The 15,369-nt window shown below is 43.1% G+C and overlaps 1 protein-coding gene across 3 annotated transcripts in view; it reads left to right on the forward strand.

Moving 5' to 3' along the window:
* ap3b2 (adaptor related protein complex 3 subunit beta 2) overlaps positions 1-15,369 on the forward strand; it is a 50,960-nt gene that overhangs the window by 14,824 nt on the left and 20,767 nt on the right. For all 3 annotated transcript variants that reach the window (XM_079500921.1, XM_079500922.1, XM_079500923.1), the window contains 8 exons: positions 233-287; positions 1,280-1,351; positions 1,906-1,968; positions 3,063-3,195; positions 4,670-4,779; positions 5,072-5,248; positions 9,057-9,243; positions 11,411-11,541. In XM_079500921.1, coding sequence (XP_079357047.1) covers positions 233-287; positions 1,280-1,351; positions 1,906-1,968; positions 3,063-3,195; positions 4,670-4,779; positions 5,072-5,248; positions 9,057-9,243; positions 11,411-11,541 — 928 coding nt within the window. The remainder of the gene's footprint in view (positions 1-232; positions 288-1,279; positions 1,352-1,905; positions 1,969-3,062; positions 3,196-4,669; positions 4,780-5,071; positions 5,249-9,056; positions 9,244-11,410; positions 11,542-15,369) is intronic.

Below are 15,369 nucleotides of genomic sequence, written 5' to 3' on the forward strand. Positions count from 1 at the left end.
AGAGAATCGCCTAAGGATGGCGCCACCCTTAGGCGATTCTTGAGCGAGATGAGCTTAGATAAACTCTGGGTTACTTCAGTAACCTCAGTTTATCAAGCGAATTGAGCGAGAGAATCGCCTAAGGGTGGCACCATCCTTAGGCGATTCTTGAGCGAGATGAGCTTAGATAAACTATTATTTGCATTGCAAAATGTTGAATGAATTCTCTCTTTCTCTCACTCTCTCTCCACAGTGAGGTTCAGTTTGTGGTTCTGCAGAACGTAGCTACAATGACCATCAAGAGGAGGGTGAGCTTTGCTTTTAATAGCTTTTTTTTTTTTACGATCATTACATTTTACCTGATGATTATGATTAATTGTCACACAAATGTCTGATTAGCGATTTCATTGTTTTTGGCGTTGAACATAGAGCGTCGCAGTCCCGCCCCCTTTCAGAACGACGACGGCACCTGGGAATACTTCCCCATTCATTGATCCCATAGACGTTTCAAAAAGTATTTATTTAACCCATTTTGGGGCGGGAACCCCTTTTGGTGTTTTAAACATTATGTTATAATTTAGCTATTGAAAAATAGCAGATCTACAAGCTGTGTGAGAGTGGCGCGCTACGAGCTTGTAGGTCTGCTATTTTTGAAAAATCGTGAAAATATTTATTTCCGAAAACTGGAGGATTTAGAAGATTTTTTTTTAATTTCGAGGTCAGGCCTAAATGGGTTAAATACCTTTAAAGCCTCGGACAAAGCCAACAGCCGAGTTGACAAATCATGACAATAAACATTTTCTTTGGGGACAAACAGATAATCAGAAAGACGAAAAAAGGGCACACTTTTTTTGTTTGTTAAAAATAAATACTTTTTGAAACGTCTATGGGGAAAATGAATGGGGAATTATTTCCTGGTGCCCTCATCGTTCTGAAAGGGGGCGGAACTGCAACGCCGTTTTGGAACTATGGTATGAATGTTTGTTTTTAGGCTTCGTAAAGAAAATGTGCACTTGGAACACATGACAAATAACTTAAATAAATATAAAGAAATGACTGACATATTTAATACTTTATATAAATTATATTTATAAATTAATGCAAGTAGCCGATCTGCTATTTCCGCTGCTTTTGAAAACTGTTTGAAAATGTTTTGAACATTTTCCAACACGGAAACGATTATAACGATTATGCAATCTGAAATTGTGATCATCTCAATTAGTGACTGGCCTATTGCTACTTTCATTAGCATACTGTATTATGTGGTATACTCAGATCTGCCTCCTCTATATCTTTTCAGGGAATGTTTGAACCCTACCTTAAGAGCTTCTACATCCGCTCCACAGATCCAACCCAGATCAAAGTGCTCAAGGTAGGACCGAAACATTGCCTTTATTAAAGAATTAACTCATGTACCGAGCAGATAATCAGTGTGCGGGCGTATCTTTTTCCTTATCAATTATTGAAAGGCAAAATGTGACTATACTTTTATTAGAATGACTGTCTGAATGTACTCTCTCTCTCTCATTCAGAGAGAGTACTACAAACATGCCATCATGCATAGCGGGGGTTGTATTTCCCTTTTTTGTCATCATAGGTGTCTTTCACGCCTCTGAGTGTGATTGTTTGATGATCTCTGACTGGGACCAGAAGGAAAACAACTAGCATAAACACAACCGTTTTTTTTAAAAAATCTCATTGCTTATACATCTTTCTTTGAGATTTACATTAGACAATTAAAAATCCGATCTTTTCTCCCCGATTCCGATCTTTTGAAAATCATGTGATCGGGTAACATGTTGCTAGTAATGCGTTACTATCCAATACTGCGCTTTATATTACGGTTACGTCATCATTAGGTTACGTCATCACGTGCCATTGGACCTGTGGTATTGTGTAACTTGTAATGTGTTCTGTGTTTGACAGCTGGAGGTGCTAACGAACCTGGCCAATGACACAAACATATCCACTATCCTCCGAGAGTTTCAGGTACGCACACGCACACACGCACGCACGCACGCACACACGCACGCACAGACACACGCACGCACGCACGCACGCACGCACGCACGCACGCACGCACGCACGCACGCACGCACGCACGCACGCACGCACGCACGCACGCACGCACACGCACACGCACACGCACAGTAAATAGTGTACATTTCAATATACACCTCTGCTTATTAACGCACATACAAGTCAGTCATAATTAGCCTTAATAAGCTAGAATAATTAGTAATGACACTGATACAAGTGCATTCTCACACCGTGATGAATGGATGACGAGTTGGGATCGGTTTGACCATCCGTCAGATTTTTGATGTGATGACACAGGATGCCCAGTGGACACCTTGACTAACCCTCCCCCACCCCTATAACCATCTGTCCCCTTCCCTATGCCTAACCTTAACCTCCTCCCACCCCTATAACCATCTGTCCCCTTCCCCATGCCTAACCTTAACCTCCTCCCACCCCTATAACCATCTGTCCCCTTCCCTATACCTAACCTTAACCTCCTCCCACCGCTATTGTAACCTTAGCCACTCGTCTCCTGCATTATGCCTAACGTTAACCTGTTCCGTGATCCATCCCACTTCTTTTAAATGTTTAAATGTTGTAAGGGATGAATTGAATGTCATTCGCAGCCTGTCTTCACCAATCATCATGTGACTTTTTCTGTAAGACTGTGTGTGATGTTGTAGTTGTGAGTGTAGTGAGGGTCTTTTGGAGGGAAAATGTCATTTCTGCATTCCAGTGTGGGCAGGACTAGTGTCTGGGACTGACTGTAAAACAACGTGTCTGGGGATCCTGTATTGTCAAACCTCTGACAGATGGTCAGATATATGTGCCCCAGCACATCACTATAATGTAGTACTACTTGAAAGTGAGAATGTGTAGTAGAATCATAATGATGTGTTTTCTTATATTTGTCTTCAATTCTTCCCATTTTTCTTCTTCTTCTTCCTCATCATCATCTTCTTCTTCTTTCCTCAAATTATTTTGTATTTTTGTCCTTATTCCTATATTCTAATCTTCTTGGACTTTCTCTTCCTCCATTCTTCGTATCCGTCTGCTGTCAGACCTACATTAAGAGCAACGATAAGGACTTTGTGGCCGCCACCATCCAGGCCATCGGCCGCTGTGCCACAAACATCGGCGAGGTGAGGGACACTTGTCTCAATGGACTCGTCCAGCTGCTGTCCAACAGAGATGGTGAGTTCCACCTATACGTTCTCAACAGCACTTTATTTGTGTTGTGGCAACATAGAGCAGTGGTTCCCAAAGTGGGGTCCGGGGACCCCTAGGGGTCATTGAGGGAGTTCCAGGGGGTCCCCAGCTAAATGATAGTTAGGAAGCCAATGGACCCTTATGGGTCTGTAAATTAACATTGATTTTACAATATATATATATAGAGAGAGAGATAGAAATGCCATTAAATGGGGGTCCGGAGTCTAAATGCATGAAACTGGGGGTACTTGAAATTAAACGGGTTGAGAATCACAGCTAGAGCCGTAATAATCTTCTGTTATGGGGGTCACTGGCATATCTTTTCAAATGGGGGTCCGCGGGCTCATTGGTGTCAATTTGGGGGTCCTTTACATGAAAAGGTTTGGGAACCACTGACATGGAGTCCTATGTCACTTGCTCATCCCCTGGGTTGCAGACGTTTTTCTCTATGGAAAATAACATTAAAGGTATATTCAGTGATTTCACTTAATTCAAATATCACTTATTTTTTCTTATTTTTTGGATAATCCTCCCTACTATAAAGTGTGCTGACCATATAAGGAGTTCCTCCCTGTCCCCAGTGAGCCCCTGGGGTCAAAAAACCCTAGTTTCGGTTTGGGCTTTGGGTGGCAAAGCCTTCATCCAATCAGGATGAGAGGGGCCTTCCTCCAATCATGATCGAGTGGGGCGGGCATTGGTGCACGTGCTGTTGGTCTGTTGTACTTCCCCCACTGTAGACCGTGTGCATGTGCACATCTTGTTACCGGGTGGACCGGGTTTTTTTCCAAATCACCCAAATCACTGAATGCTCCTTTAAAGGTATATTCAGTGATTTTACTTAATTCAAATATCACTTATTTTTTCTTTTTTTCTGGATAATCCTCCCTACTATAGAGTGTGCTGACCATATAAGGAGTTCCTCCCTGTCCCCAGTGAGCCCCTGGGGTCAAAAAACCCTAGTTTCAGTTTTGGTGGCGGGTGGCAAAGCCTTCATCCAATCAGGATGAGAGGGGCCTTCCTCCAATCATGATCGACTGGGGGCGGGCCTTGGTGCACATGCTGTTGGCCTGTTGCACTTCCCCCCACTGTAGAGCGTGCATGTGCACATTTTGTTACCGGGGCGGACTGGGTGGTTTTCCAAATCACCCAAATCACTGAATGCTCCTTTAATCTTAAAATCATCTCATTATAAGCATTGTGGTTCAGAAATAAACAAACTGTCTCTGCGTCTGCGATATTGTCGGGGAGGTGTCTAACTGTCTATGTATAATTTACAATTGTCAGTCACTATTTGATACAGACTTCGGTGCTCTATAAAAAATAAATAAAAAAAAGCAATCATGACATACTGTTTAACTGTGTGTGTGTGTGTGTGTGTGTGTGTGTGTGTGTGTGTGTGTGTGTGTGTGTGTGCGTGTGCGTGTGCGTGTGCGTGTGCGTGTGCGTGCGCGTGATGCAGAGCTGGTGGTAGCAGAGTCTGTGGTGGTGATAAAGAAGTTGTTACAGATGCAGCCAGAGAAGCACAGTGACATCATTAAACACATGGCTAAACTTACAGACAACATACAGGTGAGACCTGCCACGCCCACAATCCTTCATTACAGTTCATTGTTGTTGTTGTTGTTGTTGTTGTTGTTGTTGTCTTCTAGGACCACAAGTACACTGTCTTATCATTACCTCTCTGGCTGAAGGTTTTAAAAAAAAACTTCTTCTTTTTCGTAGTAGTAGTATTACTATTAGTACTAGTAGTAGCACTAATAGTTTACTTTCAATTTAATTAATTTAGGCATGTAACGATTTATCGTAAACGGATTACAATCGATTCAAACTGGTGACAATTTAAATCGTGTGTCTTTTCCAGGTTCCCATGGCGAGGGCCAGCATCTTGTGGCTGATTGGTGAATACTGTGAACACGTGCCTAGGATCGCTCCTGACGTTCTGAGGATGATGGCCAAGTCCTTCACCAATGAAGAAGATATCGTCAAGCTGCAGATAATAAACCTGGCTGCTAAGCTCTATCTCACCAACTCCAAACAGGTCACTATGCTGAGTCTGATGTATTTACTTAAATATTAGTAATAGACTGGTTTCTGCTCTATTGGACACTACAGTGTCTGGGTGTATGTGGTTAACACCAGCTGGCTGAACCTGTTTAAACGTTTTGGTTGATACTGGTCTTATTATTATTGTCTCCACCAGGCCGAAGGCATGGGAGAGAGTATGTTTTGCACTCCGTCCGTGTGTCCGTCCGTCCTTCCGTCCGTCCTTCCGTCCGTCCGTTACCAGCTAATCTCCGGCACCGTTAACCCGGTCGATGCCAAACTTTGCACACACACTCCCTGGATGCCAACGATGAACCTCTGCCCCACATTTTCCAGAACGGCCTGTTATAGCGCCACCATGAGGCAGATTTTCAAATGTTTTACCTAAAACTGCACCGATCTGCGTGAAACGTTGCATGCACACTCCCTAGAGGCCAAGGACAAACCTTTGACCTGCATTTTCCGCATCTGCCTTTTATAGCGCCACCAGGAGGCCGACTTTTGTAAAACACATTTTTTGATATTACTCCTCCAGATTCTGTCCAAAAATCTCACAAATCGTTACACAGTATCTCTATGGTCATGTGCTCAAGTTGGATCTGTCCGATATTTCATATTCCATCCTAATTGGCTATAATTGGCTTTCACAGTTTGCAAGATTGCCCCGTTTTGAACAAAAGCCTCAAATCATGAACGCAGCATGCAATTTACGTGAAATCTTTCACACATTTTCTTACTAGGCTGAGGAATATATCCCACCCTTTTCACATTGGCCTGTTATAGCGCCACCAACAGGTTGATTTTTGCAAAGCTCAAATCATCCAATTGCCATCAAAGGCGTATGAAGAAATAGCAATCGGTACGGTACACATGATCTCTGTAGTCATGTGATCAAGACGAGTCTGTTGGATTTCTCAGATTGTACACTGATTGGCTAAGATTGCCTTCCAAAGTTTTCAGGAGTGGCCCGTTTTGTACAAAATGCTGCACATGTCCTGCTCATCCAGAATTCTATCCTCAGAGATGCTATGAGTGATCTGGCTCTGCATTTCCTCAACAAAATGAAGAAAATTGTTGCAAAAACAAATAAAAATAAACATCCTCCTAAACATCCTCCTGGTGGAGACATGTGCCCGGAAGGGCACTTTTTCTAGTTTTGTATTGTTTTGCTCAAATGAACTGGAAAGTTGCATGGAAATAGATGTTAATCTACTCTATGAATTGAATGTCATTCGCAGCCTGTCTCCACCAATCATCAGGTGACTGTTTGTTTCTGTAAGACTGTGTGTGTTGTTGTAGTTGTGAGTGTAGTGAGAGGAGATCCTGCTGAATTGGTTGAATCATATTCAGTACCCTGTAGTGTAGTGTTGTAGTCGAGACCACCTAAAGCGAGACCAAGACAAGACCAAGACCTAGCAGGTCGAGACCGATACCGAGACCAAGACCGCTGCGAGCCTAGGGGGCCGAGACCAAGACCAAGACCTAGCAGGTCGAGACCGATACCGAGACCAAGACCGCTGCGAGCCTAGGGGGCCGAGACCAAGACCAAGACCAAGACCTAGCAGGTCGAGACCGAGACCGAGACCAAGACCGCTGCGAGCCTAGGGGGCCGAGACCAAGACCAAGACCAAGACCTAGCAGGTCGAGACCGAGACCGAGACCGAGACCAAGACCATTTTTCCCTCTTATTTGATAGGCACAGAAAACAATCTTGATCTGAAACACTGCAGTGCAAATAGATTTTACAAAATTAGGTATAGGCCTACTACAGCATGATTCATTCAAATATTTATTTTAAATATCAATTAATGAATAACAATGAGGCATGCACATCAGAGCCGCCTGGGAGAAACATTTTTGTGTTAATTAATGAATCAATATCCAAAACTATACAAAATCTATAAGGCCAAACCTTATTAGAAAAAAATATTAATATATGAATGTCCTATTGGAATTGCAGGTGCTGCCAAATAAGTAATTACCCTCATGCCAGTCAGTTGCGCAAATATATAGGTCAGATCAATTAGCAGAGCGGACCAGCTTCTCACTGACTGCAGCACAATGACCAGCGCTTCTTAAAGTTTACTTACTTTAATAATATGACATAGCGTTGGATCTCCAGACAAACAAACCTTGGATTATATAATTATTGGATTATAAAATTCTTCAAATGACTAGCATGAGCCACAAGGTAAGAAACTAGAATGATTCACTGTTCACAGTCAAACCCTGCAGCGGTTGTTCTTCAACCCGTCGCATTCCCATCAAAGTAGCCTGCTGATACCCACACTAACTTTGTGATCAACCTTAATTTGCTTATTTTATTTGTAAAAAGCAACACTGTATTAAGACATGGTAGTATAATATTGGTGCAAAATGGAAATATGTAATTAAATAGTTAAGAGAGAGAGAGAGAGAGAGAGAGAGAGAGAGAGGCAGACGGAGAGAGAGGCAGACGGAGAGAGAGAGAGAGAGAGAGACACAGACAGACAGACACACAGACGGAGAGAGAGAGAGAGAGAGACACAGACAGAGAGAGAGAGAGAGAGAGAGACACAGACAGGCAGACAGAGAGAGAGAGAGAGAGACACACAGACAGACAGACACACAGACGGGGGGAGAGAGAGAGAGAGAGAGAGAGAGAGAGAGAGAGCTAGCCCCGTTCCCATTTCAAAGAATAAAAAAAAGCTGTCTAGCGCGAGGCCTCGCAAGCCGCACCGACGCCGTTCGCACTATACCAAAAAAGTCAGGCTGTGGCGCTGTGTAACTCTCCGCCACCCGGCCGACACTTTATTTATGCCAGCCTGATATCATTTCATACAATCAGAACATGTTCTAACCCAATTTCAATAGATTTAAGATTACGTGTGCTCTAATTCAGCGCTGCGCTGCGCTCCTACAGCTGTCTTTAATGTTAATATGAATGGGATCAGTCCTTGCGATCGGGTTGATAGAACGTTTTGCATTGTCTCGTCTCGAGTGGTCTCGGTGGGGGAAGAGACCCGAGACAATTGGTCCGAGACCGAGACGAGACCAAGACAAATGAAGGGCGAGACCAAGACGAGACCGCAAGACAAAAAAGGTGTGAAGCGCGAGACCGAGACAAGACCAAGACAAATGAGGGGCGAGACCAAGACGAGACCGCAAGACAAAAAAGGCGAGAGGCGCGAGACCGAGACAAGACCGAGACAACGAAAATGTGGTCTCGAGACCGGTCTCGAGACGAGACCATGTCTCGAGAACTACAACACTACTGTAGTGAGAGAACCCTGTACTAGGGCTTTCACTTCTAGTGATTTTTACTAGTTGACTAGTTGCCTAGTTTACTAGTCGACTAGTTGTTTAACTAGGCCTACCTACTATGTAAAAAAATAATAATAATAAGTTGTACATTTCAAAACTGTGTACATTGGTGACTGACTATAATCTAGCTGATCTTGTGGCCTACATAAACGGGGAACTAGTACCAACAAGGTCGACTAGTGGATTTACTAGTCGACTAGTTGAATAATCGACTAGTTGCTTAAAGCCCTACCCTGTACTGTACATACAGAGCTAGTCGTGAAGTTTGAGAGTTTGATTGAAACCTGTCACTCACATGTCATCTCGCTACTTGCTCCTCTTCATGACCTATTAAATCCTTCTCTTCTCTTCTCTTCTCTTCTCTTCTCTTCTCTTCTCTTCTCTTCTCTTCTCTTCTCTTCTCTTCTCTTCTCTTCTCTTCTCTTCTCTTCTCTTCTCTTCTCTTCTCTTCTCTTCTCTTCTCTTCTCTTCTCTTCTCTTCTCTTCTCTTCTCTCCTCAGACCAAGCTTTTGACCCAGTACGTTCTGAACCTGGCCAAGTACGATCAGAACTACGACATTCGAGATCGGGCTCGCTTCATTCGTCAGCTCATTGTGCCCACAGACAAGAGTGGCGCACTCAGCAAGTACGCTAAGAAGCTGTTCCTCGCCCTCAAACCTGCCCCCGTCCTCGAGTCTCCTTTTAAAGGTACTACATGCAGATCTTACCTTGATTATGGTAATACTGCCGTCTATGTATAATTGTATATGTGTATCTACAAAACCTTTGTATGCGTGTCTGTGTTAAAGGGATAGTTCAGATTTTTTTAACTTAAGTTGTATGAAATACTTGCCATTAATATAGTGGTTGCAACTGTATTAATTGATTGCCCGAGTCCCGTGGTGGGAGTTCTGCTCTGGTTTTGGTCAATATTAAGTAGTTCCGGTCATTTTGTGGGGGGCACTGGGGCCACGCAGTAAAAGTAGATGAATCCACAAAACGAACGTAATTTGTATTGTTGACCTATTTCTAAAATATTAGCGCGACTTTCGTTCAACTTTGACCCCTCTATCACATGGAACTATTTTTTGGGCGTAGTGATATGGACACAAAAAACATAGTTCTGTGTGATAGAGGGGTAAAAAAAGAACCCCCCCAGTGCCCCCCACAAAATGACCGGAACTACTTGATATTTCACCAAAACCAGAGCAGAACTCCCACCACGGGACTCGGGCAATCAATTAATACAGTTGCAACCACTATATTAATGGGAAGTATTTCATACAACTTAAGTTCAAAAGATCTGAACTATCCCTTTAAGCTGGACGCATACTCCACTTTTAGGCGATCACCCTCTCACCGCGGCGGTTGGAAAACGACAACATGACGCCACTGAGCCGCGGTGATATAGTCACCGGCACTCACCTCAACACATCTCTCCCTCCTATATACAGCTTTTCGTCCCGTCTCGTCTCACATTTGCCATTGACAATGAAAGGAGAATTTACGTCATATGTCCCTGAAATATGATGTAAATTTGTGGCAACACAAACATTAAATGCCATCGACAATGAAAGGAAAATGTACGTCATATGTAGACGAACAAATCGGCTAACCATCACATACATTTTTTTAAGGTTTTTTTTAAACATTGTATCATGGTTAAAAGATAATAACATAAGTTGACAAATGAATTCATGAGGAAGTATATACATTTTTTATTGGATGATGTACTACGACAAGAGCGCCCCTCACTACACACGGGAGTGCTTTTCTTTTTTAATTACTAATCAAAATCACCCTGCTGCTGTGTTTGGTCCAGAAGTCTAGGCGACCACCCCGCCTGGGTGGTCGCCTTGGTTTCACAGGCACATTATGCAACAGAGAGGGGAGAGCGGAACAGAAAGCAGCAGAAAGCAAACAGACAGTGCCTGGTATCACTAAAGTAAAGAGTGATAACAGTCAATTTCTTGATTTGGCCCTATTTTCATCAGTGCTAAACCTCTGTCCTTTTTTTTAATTTTTTTTTACTATTTTGAAAAACATATTAAAATTGTTCAACTAGCCGATCTGTAGTGTGTACTGTATTTTGTAGAGAGATGTTTAACATGATGGAGTAGCACCAGTGAAATAGATTTGACAAACCCAGTATCGAAATATTCAGCTCAGTGAGTCAGTGCTAATTAGTGTGCCCTCTCTGCTGGACTCGCCTGCTGCGTTTGGGCAGCAACAACCCCCCCACCCCCCACCGCACCCCAGCCAGGTGACCTAGCTGTCACCTTTGTTTTGAGCCAGTAGCACATGTTTTATAGACAAGGGAACAGAAAAGGTGAATAGGCTAAATACGGTATAATCAATTTCTTGATTTGGCCCTATTTTCATCAGTGCTAAACCCCTTATCCCTAAACCTCTGTCCTTTTTTTTTTTTTTTTTTTACTATTTTGAAAAACATATTAAAATTGTTCAACTAGCCGATCTACATCAACACGTTGTGAGCTTATAGATCACCTATTGGAACTATTACAAAAAAAGTAAAAAAGGCAAGGAAGTTTAGCGATAAGGGGTTTAGCACTGATGAAAATAGGGCCCTTGTTGTCCTGTGTACTATTGACAGAATATGAATCAGTGCTCTTGTTAAGATCTCTGCCTCTCTGAACCCACACCTTTTATATTTGACTATCTGTTTTTATTTTGTATTTCCATGTCTTGTTGAATGTTAACAGATTGAGTGAGACCACTCACAGTCACAGTCACAGTCACTCACGCCTGTATATCTAACCTCTCTATTCCGTCTCTCTGTCTTTCTGTGTCTCTTCTTTCTCTCTTCCTTCCACTGTTTTGTTCCCTGTGTGTTTTGTATCTGTTGCTTTGTCAGATCGAGACCACTTCCAGCTGGGGTCTCTGTCCCACCTGCTGAATGCCAAGGCGGGGGGCTATCAGGAGCTACCCGAGTGGCCCGAAGCCGCGCCCGACCCCTCCGTGCGCAACGTGGAGGTGAAGGAGTCTGTGCGTGCAGTGGGAACAGTAACCTTCAGAGACACACAGAGGGGGAGGTGGTGGCGGGGGGGGGGGGGTTGCCTTTAGGGGCCAATAGGGCAGTGGATCCCAAACTTTTCAGGTCGAGACCCAAAAGAGGGATTAGACGTTTGCCCCGGACAGAAACTAGGTGAAAATGAAAGATCTACATGCGTACGGTGCAACGTGTCTCTTCACGCCACCTTGCAAGCTTCTAGATTGACTATTTTCACTTTTTTTATTGAATTTCTTAGATTTGTTTGTTTTAACATTCATACAATTATTATTATTATTTTCAAAAACTTTTCAAAATGTAGGGGGGGAATATATTTCTACTCGAGTCGTGACCTGTGAAATTGGTCCGTGGCCCACAAATGGGTCCCGAACCAGTGTTTGGGAGCCAGTGCTCTAGAGGCCTCCGTACGAGGCCCCCCACTACACAGGAGGAATGGGAGTGAGGGTTGCTTCCCAGACCAGGGGGCTGGGTCTCAGAGAGAGTGGAGCCCTTCCCAGACCAGGGGCTGTGTCTCAGAGAGAGAGTGGAGCCCAGGCAAAGTTTATCAAAGCTGGTTTTGGGGGTCACTCACTCACAGAACATCATTCACATCCCATTATATTAACAGGCCTGACCTCAATCATCCAGTCAACATTCATTCGTTTATATACTGTTCATCAGCATAATGTGTTCATCAATGTTAACACACATCCTCTCTGCTTTCCTCTACCGAGGAAGAGTAATGCACGTTCCTCTGAGACATACGCATACATATGTATGTGTATGTGGTGAGTCAAGTACAGTGTGTTACTGTATTTTGTAGAGAGATGTTTAACATGATGGAGTAGCACCAGTGAAATAGATTTGACAAACCCAGTATCGAAATATTCAGCTCAGTGAGTGAGTCAGTGCTAATTAGTGTGCCCTCTCTGCTGGACTCGCCTGCTGCGTTTGGGCAGCAACAACCCCCCCCACCCCCCACCCCCCACCGCACCCCCCCAGCCAGGTGACCTAGCTGTCACCTGTTGTTTTGAGCCAGTAGCACATGTTTTATAGACAAGGGAACAGAAAAGGTGAATAGGCTAAATACGGTATAGTTCAAGATAAAACACTGATATACGTACTATTCACAACAGTCCTACAGGAAACAAAATGTCCCACCAGTGACATTTTGGCGCTTTCCAAATTACATTCTCCACTTATTGTAATCTCTGAACGTGTCTAAACTATTAATACTCCTTTATGTAGGAGCCATGAATCACCCTCTGCTCTGCTGCACATTCCCTTCATTCCATGTGCCATCGGTTCATACATCAGTGAAATTCAGACAGGAAATCAAACCTTGAGTTCCCCACTTCCTTTAGTCAAATCAAGCGACGGACACATCCGTTTGATTTGTGTTACAGGAGTGACCTCAAGATTTGATTGAGTTGTCACAATGTTGGTTAACCCATTTTGACCTGAGATCAGATTCTAAAAATGTCTTCTACATCCTGACAGTTTTCTGAAAAAGCTATGTGTCTATGTCAGTCGTTCTTCGATTTTTCAAAAATAGCAGACCTACAAGCTCGTAGCGTGCCACTCGGTGGCGCGCTACGAGCTTGTATTCGCTGCTTGACGGTGTCTGTCCACGTCTCTCTGTCTCTGAATGCTCCTCCATCTCCACAGCAAGAGGAGTACGACACGGGAGAGGTTAGGATTGGGCTACTGGGAGAATTGAAAGAAAGAAAAGAGGTGCCTCCTCCTCACTCACACACACACAGGAGTGTGGTGGTTTGCTGTGATGAGTGCTCTCTGTCTTTCTGACTGCCTCTGAAGCTTTTTGAACAGCTGTGTGTGACCTCTATCTTTAACCACTTAAACCATATTATATAGTGTTGATTTTATGTAGTTTTAGTCTTTAGAATAAAATTCCATTTAGTTTCAGTCACATTTTATTTCAACTAAAGTGTATTTTGGTCGGGCCGTGATGACGTCGTAATGTCTGATTTATACTTAGTTGCGTGTCCGTATATTTAGTCATCATTTTAGTCATCATAGCTTCATTTTTATTTTGTTTTTATCGAGTTTTCATCAGTGAAAAAAGGTAGTCGACGAACAATTTTCGTCACACTTTTAGTCGACTTGATTAACACTGTTATACAGTAGGCTATACTTTGTCATACGCTGGTATTTATTGTGCAACGAAAATAGCATAGAAATATATAATGACATTCCCAAATTAGGGACGCCAGGTTGAATGTGGTTAATGTAGTATTCAGACAGTGGCACGGAGGACACTGGACAGATGAGTCTGGTCTCGGGTAACCAGAGCTTCTGTCTTTTGGGGACCATCCATCCAATGACACTAATTGCTTCGTTAGACATGTGGAAACTGTTTGTTAGCAGGTGAGGACAGTGAGCCACTGCTTCCTCGTGTGGACCAAGGACTGTCTAAAGAGGACGAGACGCGAAGACCGTACGGGCGACACCATGTTGCTTATGGTGCTCCATGGAAGGAAAGAAACATGTGCAATGGACTATATGCAGCCAACACTTCCGCGTTCAGCTTCCTTGGTCTCAACTGCGCATGTTTCTTTCCTTCCATGGAGCACCATAAGCAACAAGGCGTCGCCCGTACGGTCTTCGCGTCTCGTCCTCTTTAGACAGTCCTTGGTGTGGACCAAATGAGACATTACAAAGTCTGTGTTTGTGTGTGTGCACAAAACTGCACATACGCATGCCTGCATGCGTGTGCGTGTGGTGTGTGCATGTTCTCATCTGATTACTACTGTCAGACACTTTTCCTGCAACACCTAAATACAAACTGTCCTCTTCCATCAGTCAACTCAAAACCCATTCATCTCATTCACTTTAATCCCATGGTTCTCAAATGTTTTAATTTCAAGGACCCCCAGTTTGGTATTGTATGCATTAATTAGGCCACAGACCCTCTAACTCAGTGTAGAAATGGACCTTTTGCGAGGATGTAGTTCCAAAGCAGTGGAATAAACTCGCAACCTTTTTCATATCAAGGTCTATTATTTATTTGGCATTTGAGCCACGGACCACCAAGGACCCAAGACTTTATGAATATTTTGTTGTCATTGGATAAGAATTTGTCCACAATACCATCCATGCTGTTTTGATGTGATACCATAGGAGAGAGATAACAGTCAAACGTTGATCAAAATAACAATTATTCTACATTCTCTATTGTGTAGACTTCTTGTAGCCTAAATTAAGTAATGCAGATGTTTAACAATAATTGAACTCTTGAGAGCATAAATTGAAACCAAATTGGCCCATACCTCAAGAGTTAAAGGTCTTATTAGGCTCCATTAATTTGGTTTGCACCTCTCCATCATTTAGCTGGGGCCCAGATCACCCATTGAAAACCACTGGACTAAACCACTGCTTGCTTTAATCCACATCTTTCCAAAACCAGCACAATGTCACACCTTATTAGGTAGGCAGAGAAGTGACTACCATGGTAGAATGTTAACCCTTTTGTTTCATTCACATAGTAGCCAAGTTAGATTCAAATATTGTTAGTAAATAAATAAAATAGTGAACATTTTATTTTAGTAGAATATTGTGTTCCTTTCATCTTTGCTCAAACTTAATTGTTGCTAAACTTGAGGAGAATAGGCTCTATGCACACAGAATAACTCTTCCTCCTTCCGGGCATAGATGCCAACAATGAACCTCTGGCCCAAATTTTCCGGAACGGCCTGTTATAGCGCCACCAGGAGGCCGACTTTTGAAAAACGCTTTTTTTTATATTACTCCTCCTCCGCAAATCGTTACACACTATCTCCATAGTCATGTGCTCAAGACGGATC

The sequence above is a fragment of the Electrona antarctica genome (genome assembly GCF_951216825.1).
Source record: "Electrona antarctica genome assembly, chromosome: 5".
Lineage (NCBI taxonomy): Eukaryota > Metazoa > Chordata > Actinopteri > Myctophiformes > Myctophidae > Electrona > Electrona antarctica.